The 20,626-nt window shown below is 40.2% G+C and overlaps 1 protein-coding gene across 1 annotated transcript; it reads left to right on the top strand.

Moving 5' to 3' along the window:
- The first annotated feature begins 14,547 nt into the window (after positions 1 to 14,547).
- On the top strand, positions 14,548 to 19,109 carry LOC147280149 (exocyst complex component SEC5C-like). Its single transcript, XM_086252140.1, has 6 exons — positions 14,548 to 14,833; positions 15,192 to 15,269; positions 15,386 to 15,442; positions 15,720 to 15,869; positions 16,254 to 16,376; positions 19,089 to 19,109. Exons 1-6 carry the CDS (start codon positions 14,777 to 14,779, stop codon positions 19,107 to 19,109), a joined length of 486 nt encoding a protein of 161 aa, XP_086108266.1. The 5' UTR covers positions 14,548 to 14,776.
- The last annotated feature ends 1,517 nt before the right edge of the window (positions 19,110 to 20,626 follow it).

Below are 20,626 nucleotides of genomic sequence, written 5' to 3'. Positions count from 1 at the left end.
GCTACCCGAACCAGCACATCTTCAACCACACCTTTCGGAACCTTTACTGAACGATCTGCCAATTGAAGAGTAACACTAGTAGGTTTAAGATCTCCTATGCCCAACTGTGCGAAAACTGAATACGGCATCAAATTTATACTTGCTCCCAAATCCAGCAATGCCTTCTCAAACTTATGATCCCCAACCAAACATGAAATCGTAAAACTGCCAAGGTCCTTCAACTTGGGCGGCAACTTTCTTTGGAAAACAGCACTGACTTCTTCACTTAGACACACCTGCTCATGTTCTTTGAACTTCCTCTTGTGTGTGCACAATTCCTTCAAAAACTTGGCATACTTAGGAATCTGCTGAATAGCATCAAGCAAAGGAATGTTGATTTCCACTTTCTTAAACATCTCCAAAATTTCTTTAGCTTGCTCGTCCTTACTCTTCTTCCATTGACGTTGAGGAAAAGGCAATGGAGCTCTTGGAATAGAGGAAGTAATCTCGGCCTTCTTGTTAGCACGCGTAGCAATGTGCATTTCTTGCTTCTTCCTTTCCTCCTATTCCTCATCCTTAACCTTGACTTTATCCCTCTTGTACTTTTCCACTTGTTCAGGATCTAGCATCTCAACTTCATCCTCATTACTTGGATTATCCTCTTGAGTAATGCCCACTTTGTTATCAATCACTTTCCCACTTCTCAAAGTAGTGATTGCTTTGGCCCTATCCTGAATTGGAGTACCCTTTACCACTTTGTCCAAAGTTAAAGTCACTTGTTCCAATTGGGCTTCCAAATTCGAGATAGCTTTAGCTGTGACACTCAACTGCTCCTCAGTCTTATTCATAAACGTCTTAGTATCATTAGACATCGAAGTTGTACTCTGAGCAATGTAGCCATCATGTCCTCCAAATAAGTACTTCGCTGCTCAACAGGGGACTGTACACTCGGTCTAGCTTGAACTCTTTCAACCTCGAAACATGCCTCTCCATGTGATGACCTAGCTTCCTGATTTGCCATCAGAACCTGCATCATCTGCTTAAGCTCAGACATCTCAGCTTCCATAGCTGATTTCTTTTCCACTCTTTTACGTCTATTCCACTGCTGTGAACTCAACGCCAATGTGTCAAAGAGTGTCCATGCTTCCTCAAAAGTCTTCTTTTTCAGTGCTCCTCCACATGTCATATCCACCATATTACGATCTTGATCCAACAGACCCTCATAAAAGTACTCAATCTGCATCCATGGGGCAAAATTATGGTGTGGACACAAAGTCAGAAGCTCTTGGTACCTTTCCCAACTCTCATGAAACACTTCGTCCTCTGATTGTGTAAACCCTAAGATCTGCTTCCTCATGATGATAGTCTTGCTAACTGGATAGAACCTTAGAAGAAACTTAGATGCCAGTTCCTCCCATGTTCTAATAGAAGCGACCTGCAAGGAAAACAACCAATGTTTAGCTTTATCTTTAAGAGAGAATGGAAATAACCTTAACTTTCTTTGATCATCGCTCAACCCCCTCAGCTTGCCAATCTCGCATATCGCATGAAATTCCTTAAGATGCACGTAGGGATCCTCTCCTTCTAACCCATGAAATGATGGAAGAAGTTTGATTGTCCCACTTGAAAGTTCAAAATCAGCTTCCACTTGAGAGTAAGCAATGCACGTTGGTTGAGCTAGAAGTGTTGGAGACGAATAATCACTCAAAGGTATTCTCATCTGAGATGCATTCGGCTGCAAGGTCTCCTCGGCCTCCTCTTCTGATTTCTCCTCTTCGTATGCTTCTTCAGATTCACTTCCTTTCGGCGACACAAGAGTAGGCCTCATCCTTAATGGTGTCCAATTGAGTCTCGGCCTTCCCTTGTACGCACTCAACACCTTTTGGCCTTCTACGCGTGAAAGAGGAGTGATCTTCAAATTTGATTCCTCCATTGTACCTTAGAAACAAGAGAAATCAGTGAGAACCAAAAATAAAAACAGAAAATAAAACCTAACTAAAATGACTTAACTAAAGTTAATTAAACTAGCAATCAACACAAATAACAATTCCCCGGCAACGGCGCCAAAAACTTGTTGTATGTTTTCCTAGAGCAAATTAAATAACCTTTTCTGAGCTCTAGGTTAACTCGCAAGTGCACGAATCGCTAAGTAGCAAAGCTTACAAATACGAGGTCGATCCCACAGGGAATTGTACTAGTGTACGATTACTAACTCAATTAAATTCAATTAACCCAACTCTGACTCACACACGCAAATGGGGGTTTTGATTGGTTTTAAGGCTAAACTAAACAAACAGAGAAATAATCAAACTTTAAAATGATAACTGAAAGATTCAGATAAAACAATAATAAAGAAACACTAGGGGTCAGAATCCACCACTAGCATACCATTCACTCTACCATGGATATTAACAATCAATAGATAAACATGTTGACAAAGTTCGTCTACTAAAAGGTTTGGCTAGTCACTTTTAGCAATTACTCCCCTTACTGTGCATAAACTAAGAGCTTCTTGGGCCTTCCTTAGCCAGTTAACTTGCATGTTCCCTAGTTCTAAGCTAAGGCAGCTGTTACCCATGCAAGAGTCGTTACGATCTGTGAGAGTGACAAACACATAACGCATGGCTCCAAATTAATGTACTGTATGTCATCTATGATCTCTTTTCTCATGAATATTATCTTAGGATACCCACTTGTTGCCTATTGAAACTATCATCCTTTCGAGCTTATTTAGTTTCACAACATATATCTAGATGCATGCAACCTAAGGTGATCAGTCAAAGATGCGAAACAAATAGATTCAATTTAAACAGAGATCCAAGATTTGTCAACATATAAACAATCAAAATATTAATAATCCATAGTAAAAGTGAACAGCAATGCTAGGGCTTCATCCTAGCCCTAGCCCAATATTCAGCTACACATAATTAAATTCACAAATAAATAATGCATGATTAAAATAATGAAAATAAAAGAAAGGGAGAGAAATCAAGCCGGGGCAGCAAGGTGGAGGTGCGGCTGCAATGGTGGTGCGTAATGGGGCTGCTCGGCCTTGGGCTCCCCGGCGAGGAGGCTGAGGTGTTCGGCAAGGTGGCAGCAAGGTGGTGATGGCGTAGCTGCTGGAGGTGGCTGCGGCTTGGTGGCGCAACTTGGTGGTGGTGGCTGCGGCTTCACTTGATCCTCCTTCTTCAGTTCAGCACAAAATAAAAGAAAGCACACAAGAAAAGGTGGCTGCTAGGTTCGGCCACAAAAGAAAAGAAGAAGAATAAAAAGGAAGGGAGAGAAGGTGGCTGCGGCACAAGAAAAACAGGGGAGAGGGAAGCTGCTAGGGTTTGCGGCAAGAGGAGAGGAGAGAGGCTGCTAGGGCTACGAAAATTAAAAGAAATAGAAGAGAACTTCAGAACAGAACCCCTTTTCTGATTTTTAGAGATATATTTATAGAGGGAAGTGGGGCTGAGATTTCTCTTTCTCTTCAATGTGGGATAAGTGCATTCCTTGCACACCAAGGCTTATAATTTTCGGCCAAGCATGGGCCTTGGGCTGATTTGGGCTCTTTTTGGGCGTAACTCCTTTTTCAGCTCGCGGAACTGCTGCGCTACCTCCACTAAAATGGCCATATCTTGAGCTAGAAAACTCGGAATCGAAATCCGTAAAATTCCCTGCGAAGCTAACATCCGTATCTTCCCAACCATATATGGCATGCTACCTGATTCATTCTGGAGAAGTACAGAATTGCTGTCGAAATTGGTGCTCTGTTTTCCAGGTTTTTGACTTCTTTTTTCAGCTAGGATTCCTTGGGAGGCAAGAACAAGAAAGTGCAGCAGCAGCTAGGGTTAGGAGAGCATTGGGCTTGCGGCAAGGGCTTTGGCTTTGGGCTTAAGTGCCACACGCCAGCCCCCTAGGGTTTCACTTCATGGCTGCCACCTTCTAGCTTGCGCATTGGGCTTCATCTTGGGCTGGTGCATGCATGCATGTATGGCCCCTCAGATTTCGGCATTTGCATAGGCCCATGGCCCACTTGACTTGTTGACTTTTCATAGTTGACCCTTGACTATTAACTTTGACTTCCCATTTTGCCCCTCATTTCCATTTGAATTCGAATTCATTTCTTCCCTCCATTTATTCCCATGGATGTCCACCACCTTCTAGAAGCTTCAGGAACCTTGACTTTGTGGAGTTGACTTTGACCAACATTTCCTAGTGCAACTAGGATTTCTTGTAAATGAGGGATTCTTTATCCATTTCGACTTCTCGTAATGACCATATTGCCCCTGAGGTCTCCTAGTGTCATTAGGACTCCTTTCCCTAGTTGGGTTAGGTTTCCTAGTTCAACCAGGATTTCCTGTTTCAATCAGGATTTTTCATTTCTGGCTCCGCAATGATGGTTCTGGACTTGATGTTTCCTAGTGTGACTAGGAATCCTCATTCGACTAGGATTTCGGCCCCTTTCCTGGTTTGACCAGGATTTCCCTCGTTTTCCTAGTTTGACCAGGAAATGTCTAAAAATGGTCCTTTTGGCTTCTTTTCTCTTCTCTGCTCATTTTATCCTATAAAAACAAAAACAAACTAACAACACACAAAATATCGAGTTCTTGCACTCTGAGTTAGGGAGTTAGTATCATAAAATAGTGTAAAATGAGCACTCAACACTTAGCCAGTTAACTTACATGTTCCCTAAGCGGACTTTAGGCAACTGTTATCCATGCAAGAGTCATTACAATTTGTGAGAGTGACAAACATATAGAGCATAGACCCATCCGAATTGTAACCTATGAACATCTATAATCCCTTTTCTCATGAATATTATCTTAGGATATCCACTTGTTGCCTACTGAAACTATCATCCTTTTGAGCTTGTTTAGTTCCACAACATAAATCTAAATGCATGCAACCTAAGGTCATCAGTCAAAGGTGCGAAGCAAATAGAGTCAATTTAAACATAGATCCAAGATTTGTCAACATGTAACAATTGAAATATCAATAATCCATAGTAAAAGTAAACAGCATCGCTAGGGCTTCATCCTAGCCCTAGCCCAATATTTAACTACACATAATTAAATCCATAAACAAACAAAACATAATTAAGACTAGGAAAATAAAAGGGAAGGGAAGAGAGATCAAGCCACGGCAGCAGCAAGGCGGCGAGACAGCGGCATAAGATGATGGTGTGACATCAAGGAGGTGGCGTGATGCACTGCTGCTCGGCCTTGGGCTCCACGGCAAGGCTACTGAGTTGCTCGGTCAGGTGGCAGCAAGATGGAGGCGTGGTTAGGTGGTGGTGGCTGCGGCAAGACTTGCTCCTCCTCCTTCAGTTCAGTGCAAAAATAAAAAGACAAGAAGAAAGATGGCTGCTGCAGAAAAATAAAGAGAGAGAGAAAAATGGTGGTGGCTGCGTGAGAAAAGGAAAAAGAAGAAGAAGAAGCAGCCGCTATGGTTCCTAGGGCTGTGTGAGAAAAAGAAAAGAAGGAGAAGAAGCAGCCGCTAGGGTTCCTAGGGCTGCGTGAGAAAAAGAAAAGAAGGAGAGAGACAGGAAGGGTGTGTGGCAAGGAAGAGGGAGAGAGGGCTAGGGTTTCTGAAAATTGACAGGCGAGAACCCTCTCTTTGAGTTATAAGGATATATTTATAGAGGAGAGTGGGGCTGCAATTTCTATTCCTCTTCAATGTGGGATTGCTGAAACTTAACCTAACGGACCAAGGCCACACTCACTTAAGCCCATATGCATAACCCATCAGCCCCTTGCACAAATAACTAGGCCTTTAACCTTCAGCCCATGCACCAACCACTAGGCTTTAACTTAAGCCCAAGCCGCACCTCTTCATGGATGTTGCGCCCAGCCTAAGCCCAAAAGCTTGGCCGGAACTTGATCTTATCCCTTTGTGCTTTGGCCCATTATCTTCCAGAAGCTTCTAGAACCATTGACTTGTTGACTTTGATTTTTGACCACTTTTCCTTGTCCACCTAAGAATCCTTATCGACTTAGGATTTCTATCTCACTTGCAATTTCACAATTACCATTTTGCCCCTCATGACTCCTATCTTCATTAGGACACCATTTCCTACTCGGATTAGGTTTCCTAGTTCAAAAAAGATTTCCTGCTCCAACTAGGATTTATCATTTATGGCCTCGGATCGTCATGATTCCTTCTTATTCAAGCTTGATCTTTCCTTGTGAGACTAGGAATCCTAGTTTGACTGAGATTCAGCATTTTCTAGTGTGACCAGGATTTCTCCAGTTTTCCTAGTTTGACTAGGAAATGTCTAAAAATGGCTCTTTTGGCTCCTTTGCTCTTCTTTGCTCATTTTATCCTATAAGAACAAAAATAAACTAACAAAACACAAAATGTCGAGTTCTTGCACTCTGGGTTAGGGAGTTAGTATCATAAAATAGTGTAAAATGAGCACTCAATAGTATGCACCGAAATGAGGTTTTTGTGTGTTCTTAACACCAAATGTGGTCCAATCAGTTTAGAACGCTAATCCTAGCATGAGAAAGTGGTTCCCAATGTCTTTCTTGCCATCTGGGAACGTTTTGGTGTAATTAGGATGAAATTGGATCTAGTATGCAGCGAAATAACGTTTTTGAGGGTTCATAACACCAACTGTCCTTCAATAGGTCTCGAACACTAATCCTAACATAAAAAAGTCCTTTGACATGTCTTTCTTGCCAGTCGGAAACGTTTTGGTACAGTTAGAATGAAATTGGACTAAGTATGCACTGAATTGACATTTTCGTGCGTTCTTAATACCAAATGCTGTTAAAAAGTTCTAGAACGGTAATTTTAACATGAGAAAGTGCTTTGACATGACTTTCTTGCCAACCGGAAACCTTTTGGTGCAATTTGGATGGAATTGAACTAAGTATACACATAAATGACATTTTTGTATATTATTAAAACCAAATGTGGTTTAAAAGGTCTAGAACGCTAATCCTAACATGAGAAAGTGCTTCTCTATGTTTTTCTTGCCAACCGGGAACATTTTGGTGTAATTAATGTTGGGTCCTTAAATGTTTGCATTTTAGGCCCTCTATTTTCATGTATTTAGTACTTAGTCCCTATATTTTATGTTATTTATTTGTGTTTTTCTCTTTTGTAGGTGGAAAGCCCATAGGAATTAAATTGATGCAAATCAGCCCATTTTGAGCTTAAATGAATATTTGCTGTTTAAAGGGAAGGCCAAGATCAAGAGAGGGTCCAAGAGCATGACGAAATGGAAGCCCAGCCCAAACCACATAGGAAGTGGCGTGTGTGCTAAGAGAGAAGGGCTGGCCGCGCCTTGCAAGGCTCTCCTTTCCTAATTGGGCTCTAAAAAAATCAGATTTGATATTACCCTAGTTATTTCATTTTAATTCCTGATTTATTGGAGGTTCATTAAGGGGAGGAGATCAGCTACATGGAAGCCCATAAGGACCAGCTACACCTTGCGCAAGAGAGGGAAGCCCTAGGGCCTTGCGCGCACAACTTAAGCCCAAACCCTAGCTGCTGCACATCCTTCTTTCCCAAAACCCTAGCAGCCGCATTTTCCTAGCCTTTAAACCCTAGCTGCCGCACACCCTTATAAATTCATCTCTTTCTCTCATTTTGAGGTTCACACACTTGGGAAAAAAATCAGGAAATAGAGAGAGAGGGGCTGCTGGAGGCGTGAGCTTTCCTTTGGGGTGTTTTCTCTTCTTCTTTTCTTTTCTTGTAATTGTTAGATGAAAAACATGATTTCGTGGCTGTTCTTGTTTTCTAGCATGAACTAATCACGTTTTCTAGGGCCTAGGATTCAGCCCTAGGCCGAATATTCAATGGTTTAGTTATGTAATTGCTGCTTATTTATTTAATTCCATGGATTGATGATTTTGATTTCATTGTTATCATTGTTCTCTAGTTGTTTCTAATCCTTGATTGATCACCTAGGATTATTGCATCTAGAATTTAATCAATTTAGGGTGAGGACAACCAATCAATCCCTAATGTGAGTGATAAACAATCTAGGGCTTAGCAATTGGCTAAAATCTGATTGTGTGAAATCAATTTTAGATCACCTAGGGTAGACGCCATGCACTAGGGATTTAATTGCATTTATTTTCTCATATAAGCTTAATGAATTCTGTTTGTGCATTCCTATGTAGACGCCATGCATAGGTCACATATAGAGTACAAGAACTAGGGTAGATGCCATGCACTAGTTTATACATTTGGGAAATCATGCATTTCATGCTATGCCATAGGTGAATATGCGAATGCATTCATCAATAGGAATTAAAGGTTTCAGAAATTGCACCATGACATTGGATATGAGGTCTAGTGGTAAAGTCCTAGAGTCCTAGTATCATCTATCAATCTATTTTCACAAGATAACTTGCTGTTTCATACTCTTTGCTAGTCGCGCATCTTAGTTTTTGTTTAGGATTAATTTGCTGTTTTCAAGTCATACAAACTCCCTCCCATTCGTGTGTGTGTGCGTGCGGTTTATTTCAAGTGAGCAGCTGCCCTAGGCGTGACAACTTGGGCAGCCACTCGTGTCTTGTTTTCTTGTTTCTTTTTAGCACTCGGATTATCATTTAAAGATCAACAATAGTCCTCGTGGGATCGACCTTGCTTGCCATCTATATTATATATAGATTCGTGCACTGCGAGTATTAAAATTTAAAACGAACAGTTTTTGGCGCTGTTGCCGGGGACTAGATTTGATCTTTGTGACAATCTTAGTGCGTTCTTTTAGTGTTTTTATTTAGTGATTATTTGCTGTTTTCTTTTTCTTAATTTGTTTTCCCTTTGTCCTTGTTCGTGTGCCGTGAGTCATAGTTGTAGGATTGTGTTTAGTTTTTCGTTTTCAACTTGTTTTAGTTTTCTGATTTTCGTATTTATTTAATTACATAGTTTATTTATTTCAAAAAAAAAAAAAAGAGTCCGAAAATTACTTTTCTCTTGTTGTTCAATTGTGGTTCTAACGTGTTTGTCTCTTATTTTGTAGGTACTTGTGCATGTCCCAGCCAGATCCTAACAAGTCAATTGAGGACACTCATTTGGATGAGAGATTAGCCCAAATCAGGTTGTTTTGTGAAAGGAGTAAGGCGGAGTTAGTTCGAGCAGCAACACGTCTACCTTTGCCTTCCCCTACACCATCTCCTACATCTTCATCAAGCTCTCACCAATTTGAAAAAGTTATGGCTGAGGAAGACAACGTGGAACACATGGGGGATCTAGACATCCCGACCATCCCTGCTTCCCCTTCGAGCATTGCCTTGCCACCTGCTGCAAGAAATTATGAGCTCAAATCTTCTCACTTTAATATGCTACCCTCTTTTCATGGTTTACCTAGTGAAGATCTGCTAACTCACCTTAAAGATATATTTAATGCTGTGAGCTTTTTGCCCTTGACAGGTGTGAATGAGAATCAACTCAAGATGAGGGTGTTTCCTTACACTCTGAAGGATAAAGCTAAGTTTTGGCTGAATTCTTTGAAACCTGGATCACTGAGGACTTGGGAGGAAATTGAGAAGAAGTTCCTAGAAAAGTTCTTTTCATCTCAAAAGACGGATATGCTGCGAGATAACATTATGCAGTTTTCTCAACAAGATGAGTCATTCTCAGAGGCTTGGGAGAGTTTTAATACATTGCTACTTCAATGTCTACATCATGGACTTCCTTTGAACTTATTGATGCGCATATTTTATAAAGGACTAACCCTTGCGAGTAGGAATGCTGTGATTAATTTTTCAGGTGGTTCTATCAGGAATAAGACAGCCCAGGAAGCCTCTGACCTCTATGAAGAGATGGCAAGAGAAACAATGCATTCAGATACTAGAGGTAAGTGCGCTGGTGTTAATGAGGTCAGTACTTCTAATAATCTTGCATCTAATGCGCAGATCGCTCGGCTGGAACGCAAGATGGATGTCATACTTGCCCTAAATCAAAAAGCTCCATTATTGGAGGTTTGCGCCATTTGTGCTACACCTGGACATGAAACGATTTCTTGCCCTCATGGTGCCGATTTCCCTGAGTTTGTGCAAGAACAGGCCAACATGCTGAACTCATATAATCAGAGGCCCAGGAATGATCCATTCTCTCCTACTTACAACCCAGGGTGGCGGAATCATCCCAATTTCAGGTGGAGTAATAACCAGAATCAGCAGCAGCCTCAAGGTTCATTTCCACAACATCAAGCACATCAGGGCTATCAACAACAACAGCCTCAGAAGAAGTCCTTGGAAGATTTGATTGCATCCATGGCTCAGAGCACACAGTCTTTCATTCAGAAGTCAGAGACACATATGCAGAAGACTGATAGGGCCATTGCGAATCTTGAGCAACAAATGGGCCAGTTAGCTACCGCATTGAATCAAAGAGAGCCAGGGAGACTTCCAGGGCAAGTGATCATTAACCCCAAGAACAATGAGCAGGTGAATGCAATTACTCTCAGAGGGGGTAAGATAGTTGGGAAAGAGGAGAAAGAAGTTGTGGAGGAAGGTGTCGAGTCAGAAGATGCACTTGAGATCATAGCCGAACCTGTTAAGAGTAACTTAGACTCTTCTGTGCCATCTTCAGGCAACCATGTGGTAGTTCCCAAGGGTTTTCCCTTACCTCAGGTACAATCTGACCCTTCTAAGTTGACTTCTATACATGCTCCTTTTCCTAGCAGGTTGCAGAAGGCTAAGAAAGAGGACCCTCTGAAGGGTGTTATGGAGATATTCAGGAAGGTGGAGATCAATATTCCCCTTCTAGATGCGATTAAGCAAGTGCCAAGGTATGCAAAGTTCCTCAAGGACTTGTGCACGAACAAGAGAAGGTTCAAAGAGTTCGAGACAGTGAAGGTCTCGGAGGAGGTTTCAGCAGTGCTTCAGAGGAAGCTACCTCCCAAGCTCAAGGACCCAGGCAGCTTCACTATCCCTTTTATCATTGGGGATTGTAGGTTTGAGAAAGCTCTCCTTGATTTAGGTGCTTCTGTGAATTTAATGCCATTTTCTGTGTATGAGACTCTAAATTTAGGTGAGCTGAAGGCGACCTCTATGAGTATCCAGTTAGCTGATAGATCAGTTAAGTACCCCAGAGGAATTTTGGAAGATGTACTTGTGAGAGTAGATGGATTGATATTGCCGGCTGATTTCCTAGTTTTGGAAATGGAGGCCGTACCTATGTATGAGGCACAAGTACCCTTGATACTTGGTCGTCCCTTTATGGCCACTGCAGGTACAAAAATTGATGTGCAACAGGGTACACTAACTATGAATGTGCAGGGACAGACCATTGAGTTCAGAGTGTTTGAGGCACTCAAACTACCCAGTGATGAGCACGAGTGCTTTAGGGTGGATGTTATGGATTTGGTTTGTCAACAGGTGTTTAATGTGACTTGTAGCAGTGATCCGTTGGATAGAGCTTTGATTCATAGCCCTATGGCTGTGCATGAGGATGAGCAGGTTGAGAACATTTTGGCTCACTTAGAGGCCGTACCCCGCTGTTCAGGTATGTATATTTCTGCTTTTGAGCCTTTACCTGTTTCTGATACAAAACTTGTACCCTCTGTGTTGCAGGCACCTAAGCTAGAGTTGAAGGATTTGCCTGAGCATCTGAAGTATGCTTATTTGGGTGAGGGAAGCACATTACCGGTGATCATTGCTTCCAACCTCAATGCAGAGGAAGAAGAGAAATTGTTGAGAGTGCTGAGAGAGCACAAAACAGAAATTGGGTGGAGTATTACAGATATCAAGGGAATCAGTCCCTCGAGGTGTATGCACAGGATATTGTTGGAGGATGGAGCTAAGCCGACTAGAGAGGCTCAGCGTAGACTCAACCCAGTGATGAAGGAAGTTGTGCTGAAGGAGGTGCTGAAGTTGCTAGATGTGGGTATTATTTATCCCATATCAGATAGCAAATGGGTGAGTCCGGTGCAGGTGGTTCCTAAGAAGTCTGGTGTTACAGTGGTCAGAAATGATGCAAATGAGTTGGTGCCAACTCGAGTACAGACAGGGTGGCGCGTCTGCATAGACTACAGGAAACTTAGCTCAGGTACTCAGAAAGACCATTTCCCATTACCTTTTATTGATCAGATGTTGGAACGTCTTGCAGGTCATAGCCATTATTGCTTTCTAGATGGGTATTCAGGCTACAACCAGATAGCTATAGCCCCAGAGGATCAGGAGAAGACAACATTTACCTGTCCCTATGGCACTTTTGCCTACAGGCGTGTTCGTTTTAAATTTAATACTCGCAGTGCACGAATCTATATATAATATAGATGGCAAGCAAGGTCGATCCCACGAGGACTATTGTTGATCTTTAAATGATAATCCGAGTGCTAAAAAGAAACAAGAAAACAAGACACGAGTGGCTGCCCAAGTTGTCACGCCTAGGGCAGCTGCTCACTTGAAATAAACCACACGCACACACACACGAATGGGAGGGAGTTTGTATGACTTGAAAACAGTAGATTAATCCTAAATAAAAAACTAAGATGCGCGACTAGCAAAGAGTATGAAACAGCAAGTTATCTTGTGAAAATAGATTGATAGATGATACTAGGACTCTAGGACTTTACCACTAGACCTCATATTCAATGTCATGGTGCAATTTCTGAAACCTTTAATTCCTATTGATATTCAGCATTCGCATATTCACCTATGGCATAGCATGAAATGCATGATTCCCCAAATGTACAAACTAGTGCATGGCGTCTACCCTAGTTTGGTACCCTAAATGCAACCTAGGCATGGCATCTACCTAAGAACGCAGCAAGGTCCATTAACACACAAATGAGATTATGAATGCAAATAAAACCCTAAGGCATGGCGTCTACCTTAGGTGCTTTAGTATCGATTTCACACAATTAGAATTCAGCCAATTACTAAATCCTAAGTTGTTTATCACTTGTATTAGGGGCTGATTGGTTGTCCTCACCCTAAATTGATTAAATTCTAGATGCAATAATCCTAGGTGATCAATCAAGGATTAGAAACAACTAGAGAACAATGATAACAATGAAATCAAAATCATCAATCCATTGAAAATTCGGCCTAGGCCTGAATCCTAGGCCCTAGAAAACGTGATTAGTTCATGCTAGAGAACAAGAACAGCCGCGTAATCATGTTTTTCATCTAACAATTACAAGAAAAGAAGAAGAAGAAGAGAAAACATCCCAAGGAGAGCTCACGCCTCCAGCAGCCCCTCTCTCTCTATTTTCTGATTTTTTCCAAGTGTGTGAACCCCTAAAATGATAGAAAGAGATGTATATATAAGGGTGTGCAGCAGCTAGGGTTTTGGGAAGGAAGGATGTGCGGCCAGCTAGGGTTTTCAAGCTAGGAAGATGCGGATTGGGCTTGGCTTCTTGGGCTTAAGTGACTTGCGCAAGGCCCTAGGGTTTCCCTCTCTTGCGCATGGTGTAGCTGACCCCTATGGGTTTGCATGTAGCTGATTTCCTCCCCTAATGGGCCTCCAATAAATCAGGAATTAAAATGAAATAAATCAGGTTTTATCTAATCTGATTTTTAGAGCCCAATTAGGAAAGAAAAGCCTTGCAAGGTGCGGCCAGCCCTTTTCTTCTAGCAACCACGCCACTTCCTATGTGGTTTGGGCTGGGCTTCCATTTCTTCATGCTCTTGGACCCTCTCTTGATCTTGGGTTTCCCTTTAAACAGCACATATTCATTTAAGCTCAAAATGGGCTGATTTGCATCCATTTAATTCCTATGGGCTTTCCACCTACAAAAGAGAAAAACACAAATAAATAACATAAAATATAGGGACTAAGTACTAAATACATGAAGATAGAGGCCCTAAAATGCAAACATTTAAGGACCCAACAAATTCCCCCAAACTTAACCTTTGCTAGTCCCTAGCAAAACAAAACAAAACTACACTAAGACTCCAAACACAACCTAACCGTCCAACAAAAATCTCAGGTATGCTTGATCATTCATAACTCAATCAAATAGATTACATACTAGTTCCAGAGATTACCAAATGCCAACATTAACTCACAATCAACAAGGTTAAGCATCATGTGCGTAAGACAATATCAACATAGTTTTCAATCTGAACTTTCAAGCAACTTGAGTAATCACAAGCAACTAGTGTCACTTCAATTCTCACAAAGATAGTCACTCACAAAATAAAGTACTGAGATATTGGTTAAATAGTGATTCACTCAAAACGCATATGTGAGCGAGTTTATGCATACAAATTCAAATTACTCACATATTTGTAACACTACAAGAATATTGTCAATAGATATCACCTATTTTATATCAGATTTGAATGTGACTGATATTATAAAACTTATAATATCAGATAATTTTTTAGCTGATTTCTAAACTCTATTAGATATCACATGGTTTTTTTCAACTGATATATAATATTTTCATTTTTCTAAGAACTTATAAAGACATTAGTATAAATTGTTAACTGATATCTTAAAACAACACTTATAATTTTTTATCCTAACACTGATATGTAATGTATTTTTTCTGACTTAAATTTTTTTGTCCTACTCCCAAGTCCCAACACTTAGACATATACAGATATACTAAAAATTAAAAACCTAGGTCTATCTCTCAGCTCACTTCTCTCTCTCTCTCTCTCTCTCGCCGTCGCCTCCTCCTCCTGCCCCTTCTCCCTCTGGTCTCCGTCTCCTCCAACACCCAGCCAAGGACCCGATTCGAACCCTAAATGTGTCAAACCCATTTCCAGCGATCCATCGTTTCAGACTCGATCTCACTCTGAGTCTCTCAAAGCTCAGACACGCCCCCGCGTACGCCTCCCTAATCTGCTCGCTCGATCTACCCAGTCGCCAGTGGCGGCCATTGCCTTGGTCGCTCATGAAGCATCACCCCTTCTCCGACTTTGGGTTGCGGCGTCGATTGGAGGTTCGAAAAGTATGTGGGTTTCCATTCTCTGTCTTCTAATTCTGTTAGTTTAGGTTTCTAAATTTCTTCAATTTAAAGGGATTTCTTAAAGTTAGGGTATATATTCCTTAAATTTCCGAGATCATGGGGCACGATTGAGGTTAGGGAAATTACTTCCTTCGGTTTTTCTTCAATTTGAAGGTTTTAATATTTATCAGTTCCATGAATTTCCCACATCAATTTTGGGTATGAAAACGGGGTTGTGGCTTGGTTTTGGGATGGGTCTGTGGCTGGGTTTTTAGTTGATATGGGTTCAAGTTATGACATACTTTCTATCATCTCCTGTGAAACTATGGTTATTACTTAAACTGCTCTGTTTTTATCTCAGGCAAATTTGATCAGAACCGCTGCCTCAAACTATTTGTTGGATTCTTGTGTTCAATGGGGAGCAGCACCTGCTGTAAAAGTGAGAAACTAATGAATTTGGCATTTTTGTAGTTGTATTTTCTTTCCCAGTCAAAAATTTATCTAGAATGTGGTACTGTCTCCTAAGGAGTCATTTTATATGACTGTATCTTGCAGGGTGTGCGTGATGCTGCAGTAGAGTTACTGCACACTTTGGTAGCTGTACATGCAGAGGTACTTGGTGCAAGCTTAGTGTTTATATTTATGCTAACATCATTCTTAAAGCCATATTACCATGATATCATGGTAAGTTTTTTTTTTTTCCGATGAAAAATTGAAATGAAAATGATATCATGGTAAGTTGTCTGCTTGAATGAGCATGTACATATTATGTTTCTTTCCTTTTTGTTTCTGTTTTTTTATTAATTGGTTATGCATATATACAATATCATCTTCATGGCTCTAACTTTTGGTTCAATAATACTTAAAGAATGCAATGTCCTCCTAGCAGGTTTTTTCTGGTGCTAAGCCCCTATTGGACAAGACACTTGGAATTCTTGTGGAAGGTCTAATTGATACTTTTATTAGCCTGTTCCATGAAAACAAAACGAAAGAGTTTAGGTCACTTGATGCAAATGGTTTCTGTCAGCTAATGCTTGAGGTAAAAGATCATGTTCCATCCTTGAAAGTAGAAATTGTGTATCAAGTTGATGATTTAGAAGTTACAGATGGCTGTGGTGGTGAATGATAATAAATGATTGTTACTTCATATTCCTTGGGGTTCTCGATCAAAGGCTTGCTGTGAAATAGCAAGTTTTGTTCTGAATGCAACCAATTTGACAAGATCTTAATAGTTAACACCACCTATCTACCCTCCCTTCCAAACAAAACAAAAATGATATAAAAGAAAGCTAGGGTGATGATAAATAGAGAGTAAGCTTTCATGGGATTTCTCGTTGAAAGTGAATGTGTCATTACATCATAAATGATGCTATAAATATAGTTACTGAGTTCCTAAGACATTTTCTCTGTGTATGTACTGCAGCTTGAGTACTTCGAGACCATTTTGAACCCATATTTTACACCTGATGCAAGGGAGTCTCTCAAGTCTTTACAAGGGTTGCTTCTGGATAAAGCCACTGAGAGTGTGACTGAAAATGTGCCAAATGTAACCATGTCACTGTTGATGTGTTTTCTTAGAACAAAACAAACAATTACCTCATTCTAAGTTTACTCGCAAGTGCACGAATCGCATCAGTAGCAAAGCGTACAAGCACGAGGTCGATCCCACAGGGAATGGTTAATATTCAATAAATCAATGCAATTAATCACTAGAATAGCTAAATGGGGGGGTTTTGGAAGATGGAAACACACGCACACATCACCACACGCACACACACTTTATTCTATCTTGCAATGTTAATTTTCAGTTTCAAATCAGATAAGCATGCAATAACCATCCAAGGCTAATGACAGTTAATTTGAACACAACATATTAAAGTTTGACAGCTAAAAAGGTTTGGCTAGTTACTTTCTCGCCATTGTTCTCCTAATGCATAAACTAAGAGCTTCTTGGGCCTTCCTTAGCTAGTTAACCTACATGTTCCCTAGTTCAAGCTAAGGCAGCTGTTACCCATGCAGGAGTCATTAAGTTTTATGAGAACGTCAAACATGCACAACATATAAGCTTTGACTATTTCCTTATAGAGGTCGCCCAACCCCACTACCAAGAATAATCCCTTATTCCCTTGTTACTTGTGGTTTAGTGTCTTTGACTATTTCACAGCTAAACCTAACAGATAAACTAGATGCAATTACCCTAAGGTGGCCAGTCAAAGGATGCAAACAACTAGTGACGGGGGTTCTAATAGATAGTGGAAATTTAATACGCGCAAACATCAAACTAACAGACCAAGAGACGGATAAACGATTTGTTAAAGCATACGAATCCATTAATCGACCTTCGACTAACATGCAAGATAGAATAACTAACCTACATAATTAAATAAAACAAATAAAAGAAACAAAACAGCAACAAATAAATAAAATCCCAATTCATGCTTGTTAACGGAAATCAGAAACGCAAAATTAAAGAAATTAAAAGCATAAACAAATGGAACTCAGCAACATGAATTGAAAGCAATAAAGAGATAACTAAATAAAATCAGATTGCAAAGATTAAATAACAACTAACTAAAATCAGAACCAAAGCTATAAACTAATTAAATTCAGAAACTTAAATTAAATAAATTCAGAAACCAATATCCAACATTAAATCTGAAACTAGAAGGAAAAAGAAAGCAAAAACCAGAGGTGCAAGCACATGGGGGCTGCGGCAAGGAGAGAGGAAGAAGGAGGCACCTAACACAAGCAATTGGCTCACGGCAAGGTGAGCTTGGGCTTGCGGCAGCAGGTGGTTCTTCCCTCTCACTTGTCACGCCACCCTCTCTCTAAGTCTCTCTCTGAATTCGGCTCACCTTACAAGAGAAATAAAAGCTGAAAATAAAATCCTAAAACAGAAAAATAAAACTAGGAGGGGGAGAGGTTTCGGCTGAACTAGGAGGAGAAAAAGTGTGTTAAAAAGTCTGAATGGAGGGGGTTTAAATAGGAGAAGCCTTCCTTGAGAGGCAAGGAAAAGCAACTTGCGGCTGCTAGGGTTTGCTTTCCTAGTTCCTTGCGGCATCAGCTAGGGCTGGCTGCTCCTTGGGCTTGCGGCATGGGCTGCTCCCTTTGGGCTTGAGTGGCTCACGCCTAGCCTAGCTAGGGTCCCTCCTTGGCTCATGGGCTGGTAGTCTTGGGCTTTGGGCTTGCATGTTGGGCTTCCATGTTGGGCTTCAGTTGCTTGCACAAGATGGGCTAGGGTTTCACTCCATGGGCTTCCATCTTGGGCTTGTCACCTTGGGCTTGCGCATGGCCCCTTGTCTTGCTAGGGTTTGCATGGCATGCATGCGCATGCATGGCTGCCATCTACCCCCTTGCGTGTGGCTTTTGAGCTGCTAGGGTTTGGGCCCATGCATGTGCATGCATGGCCCACTTGGTTCGGCATCCCTAGGGCCCATGGGCCCTCCACTTTTGACTTCCCATTTTGCCCCTCATTTCCATTTGAATTCAAATTCATTTCTTCCCTCCATTCATTTCCATGGATGTCCACCACCTTCTGGAAGCTTCTGGAACCTTGAAAAACATTTCCTGGTGCAACTAGGATTTCTTGAAAATGAGAGATTCCTTATCCATTTCGACTTCTCGTAATGACCATATTGCCCCTGGGGTCTCCTAGTGTCACTCGGACTCCTTTCCCTAGTTGGGTTAGGTTTCCTAGTTCAACCAGGATTTCCTGTTCGAATCAGGATTTCACATTTCTGGCTTCGCAATGATGGTTCTGGACTTGATGTTTCCTAGTGTGACTAGGAATCCTCATTTGACTAGGATTTCTGCACTTTTCTTGGTTTGACCAGGATTTCACTCGTTTTCCTGGTTTGACCAGGAAATGTCCCAAAATGGCTCCATTTGCTTCTTTTTCTCATTTCTGCCTCATTTGACCTGAAAACACAAAAACAAGACAAGAAACACAAAATAGCGAGTTCTAACACTCTAGGTTAAGGAATTAGTATCATAAAGTGATGCAAAATGCACACTCATCAGTCACCCTCCAATAAAAGGGGCAGGGGACTTTCTTCTGGCAGTGGGTTCTCCTTTTGGTGTCTTGTCACCTTTGCACTTCTTTAACAAGTAGATAATATTCTCTTTGTAAATATATGTTATGTTTTCGGTACTTCTTGATTGATATTTATCTATTCTTTTTCTTTAACTGTTTTGATATTATCATCAATCACAATGCAGTCTGACTATATACAATATTTTTCTCTTTGTAATTATGCAGGTGGTAGAGTTAGGATCATGATAACATGACATATGAGGTTTGTTTTATATACCGTATCTTGCTATCATTCATTGTTAATCTGGCTTCTTCAATATTCAATCAAATTCTTTATTCCTTGGCGTGAAAGACATTACAATTAATTATTTTTTCAATAGAAGCTTAATGTACTATATGATCTTGTCTTTCTTTTATGACAATCTAGTTGTACAGGTTCTTTATGACAATCTTGTCTTCCTTTTATGACAACTTGGTTGTATTAAATAAAATAGCCTAAAGTTGTAAATTTTCATTATAATAGAAAGTATAGCACCACCTTTACGTACATGTTCCAACCACAAATTAAAGGCCGTCTCCTCTCCTCCTCTACATGTAGAAGTTAAAGCAAACTATATTTTCTTTCCTTGTGTGTATTGTTGTGATTTTGTTTTAAATCTTGGACCATTTGTTCAGTATATTAGCCAATAATATTAAAGACCATTGCATTATGCTTTTGCAGGTCTAGTGTTCATGAGAAGAGCTTATGTATATTTAGTCTCAATCAACACAACTTTAAGATGTGAATGATTCTACTCCACTAGCTAGATGAAGTTGTCAGCTTTTGTATCTTCAAATTAGTACCATCAGTAATACCTTAGTAATTCTTTATGTATTTCCTTAACTATAGAACTATTTGTTGGATATTATATTGTAATCCCTTTTTGGGTACTTTGAATGTTATTGGTGCTTAAAATATGAAATATATGGGAATGGAAGATTTTATACTTGCACAAATTTCAGGCCATTTCAAAATACAGGCACAATTGTATTTAATTCATTGATATCCTTTTTAGGTGAAAAAAAACTAATATATATCATACATTCCAAATCATTTTTAATCTAAAAACTGAAATGTTATGTCATTTTGATATCAGATTCTCTCTCAGCCTTGATATATAAACAATATTTAGATATCAGAGTATGTTTCATACCTGATATTGATATCGAGATTACATATCAGATTTTATCATATACCTGATATTGATACCAAGATTTTAAATCATATTCTACCTCAAACCTGATATTGATATCATGGTTTTATATCATATTCTACCTCAAATACGATATGTATTGATCAGAACTATTGATATTCGGATTTTATAGATATCAGTAATAATATCAAAAATGATATATAAACAATGTTTACATATCAGTTTAAAACTGATATCTAAAATGTGAACATTAGATATCACGACGCGCTATATCAGGCGGCTACCTAAATAGATATCAGTCCACGACTGATATCTATCGACATTTTTGTTGTAGTGTAAGAACGAAAGCACAAGTGAAAGAATAATGATCTCATGAAAGATACCAAATACCCGAAATCAAATCAAAATACAATATGCTTCCATCCCATCTAATCTCCACATTAAGACTACACTTCACCTAAGATCATATAGGACTTTTACATATGGGTTGTAATGGGGCTAACGGTGAAGGGTTTTAACAAGAAAGGTATGGAAAACACAAAGACTTAAGGGAACCATAGAGAATCAGGT

Source organism: Dryas octopetala, chromosome 7 (genome assembly GCF_963921425.1).
Source record: "Dryas octopetala chromosome 7, drDryOcto1.1, whole genome shotgun sequence".
Taxonomy (NCBI): Eukaryota; Viridiplantae; Streptophyta; class Magnoliopsida; order Rosales; family Rosaceae; genus Dryas; species Dryas octopetala.
Note: the sequence above shows the minus strand (reverse complement) of the source record. Positions and strands in the feature narration are given on the sequence as shown.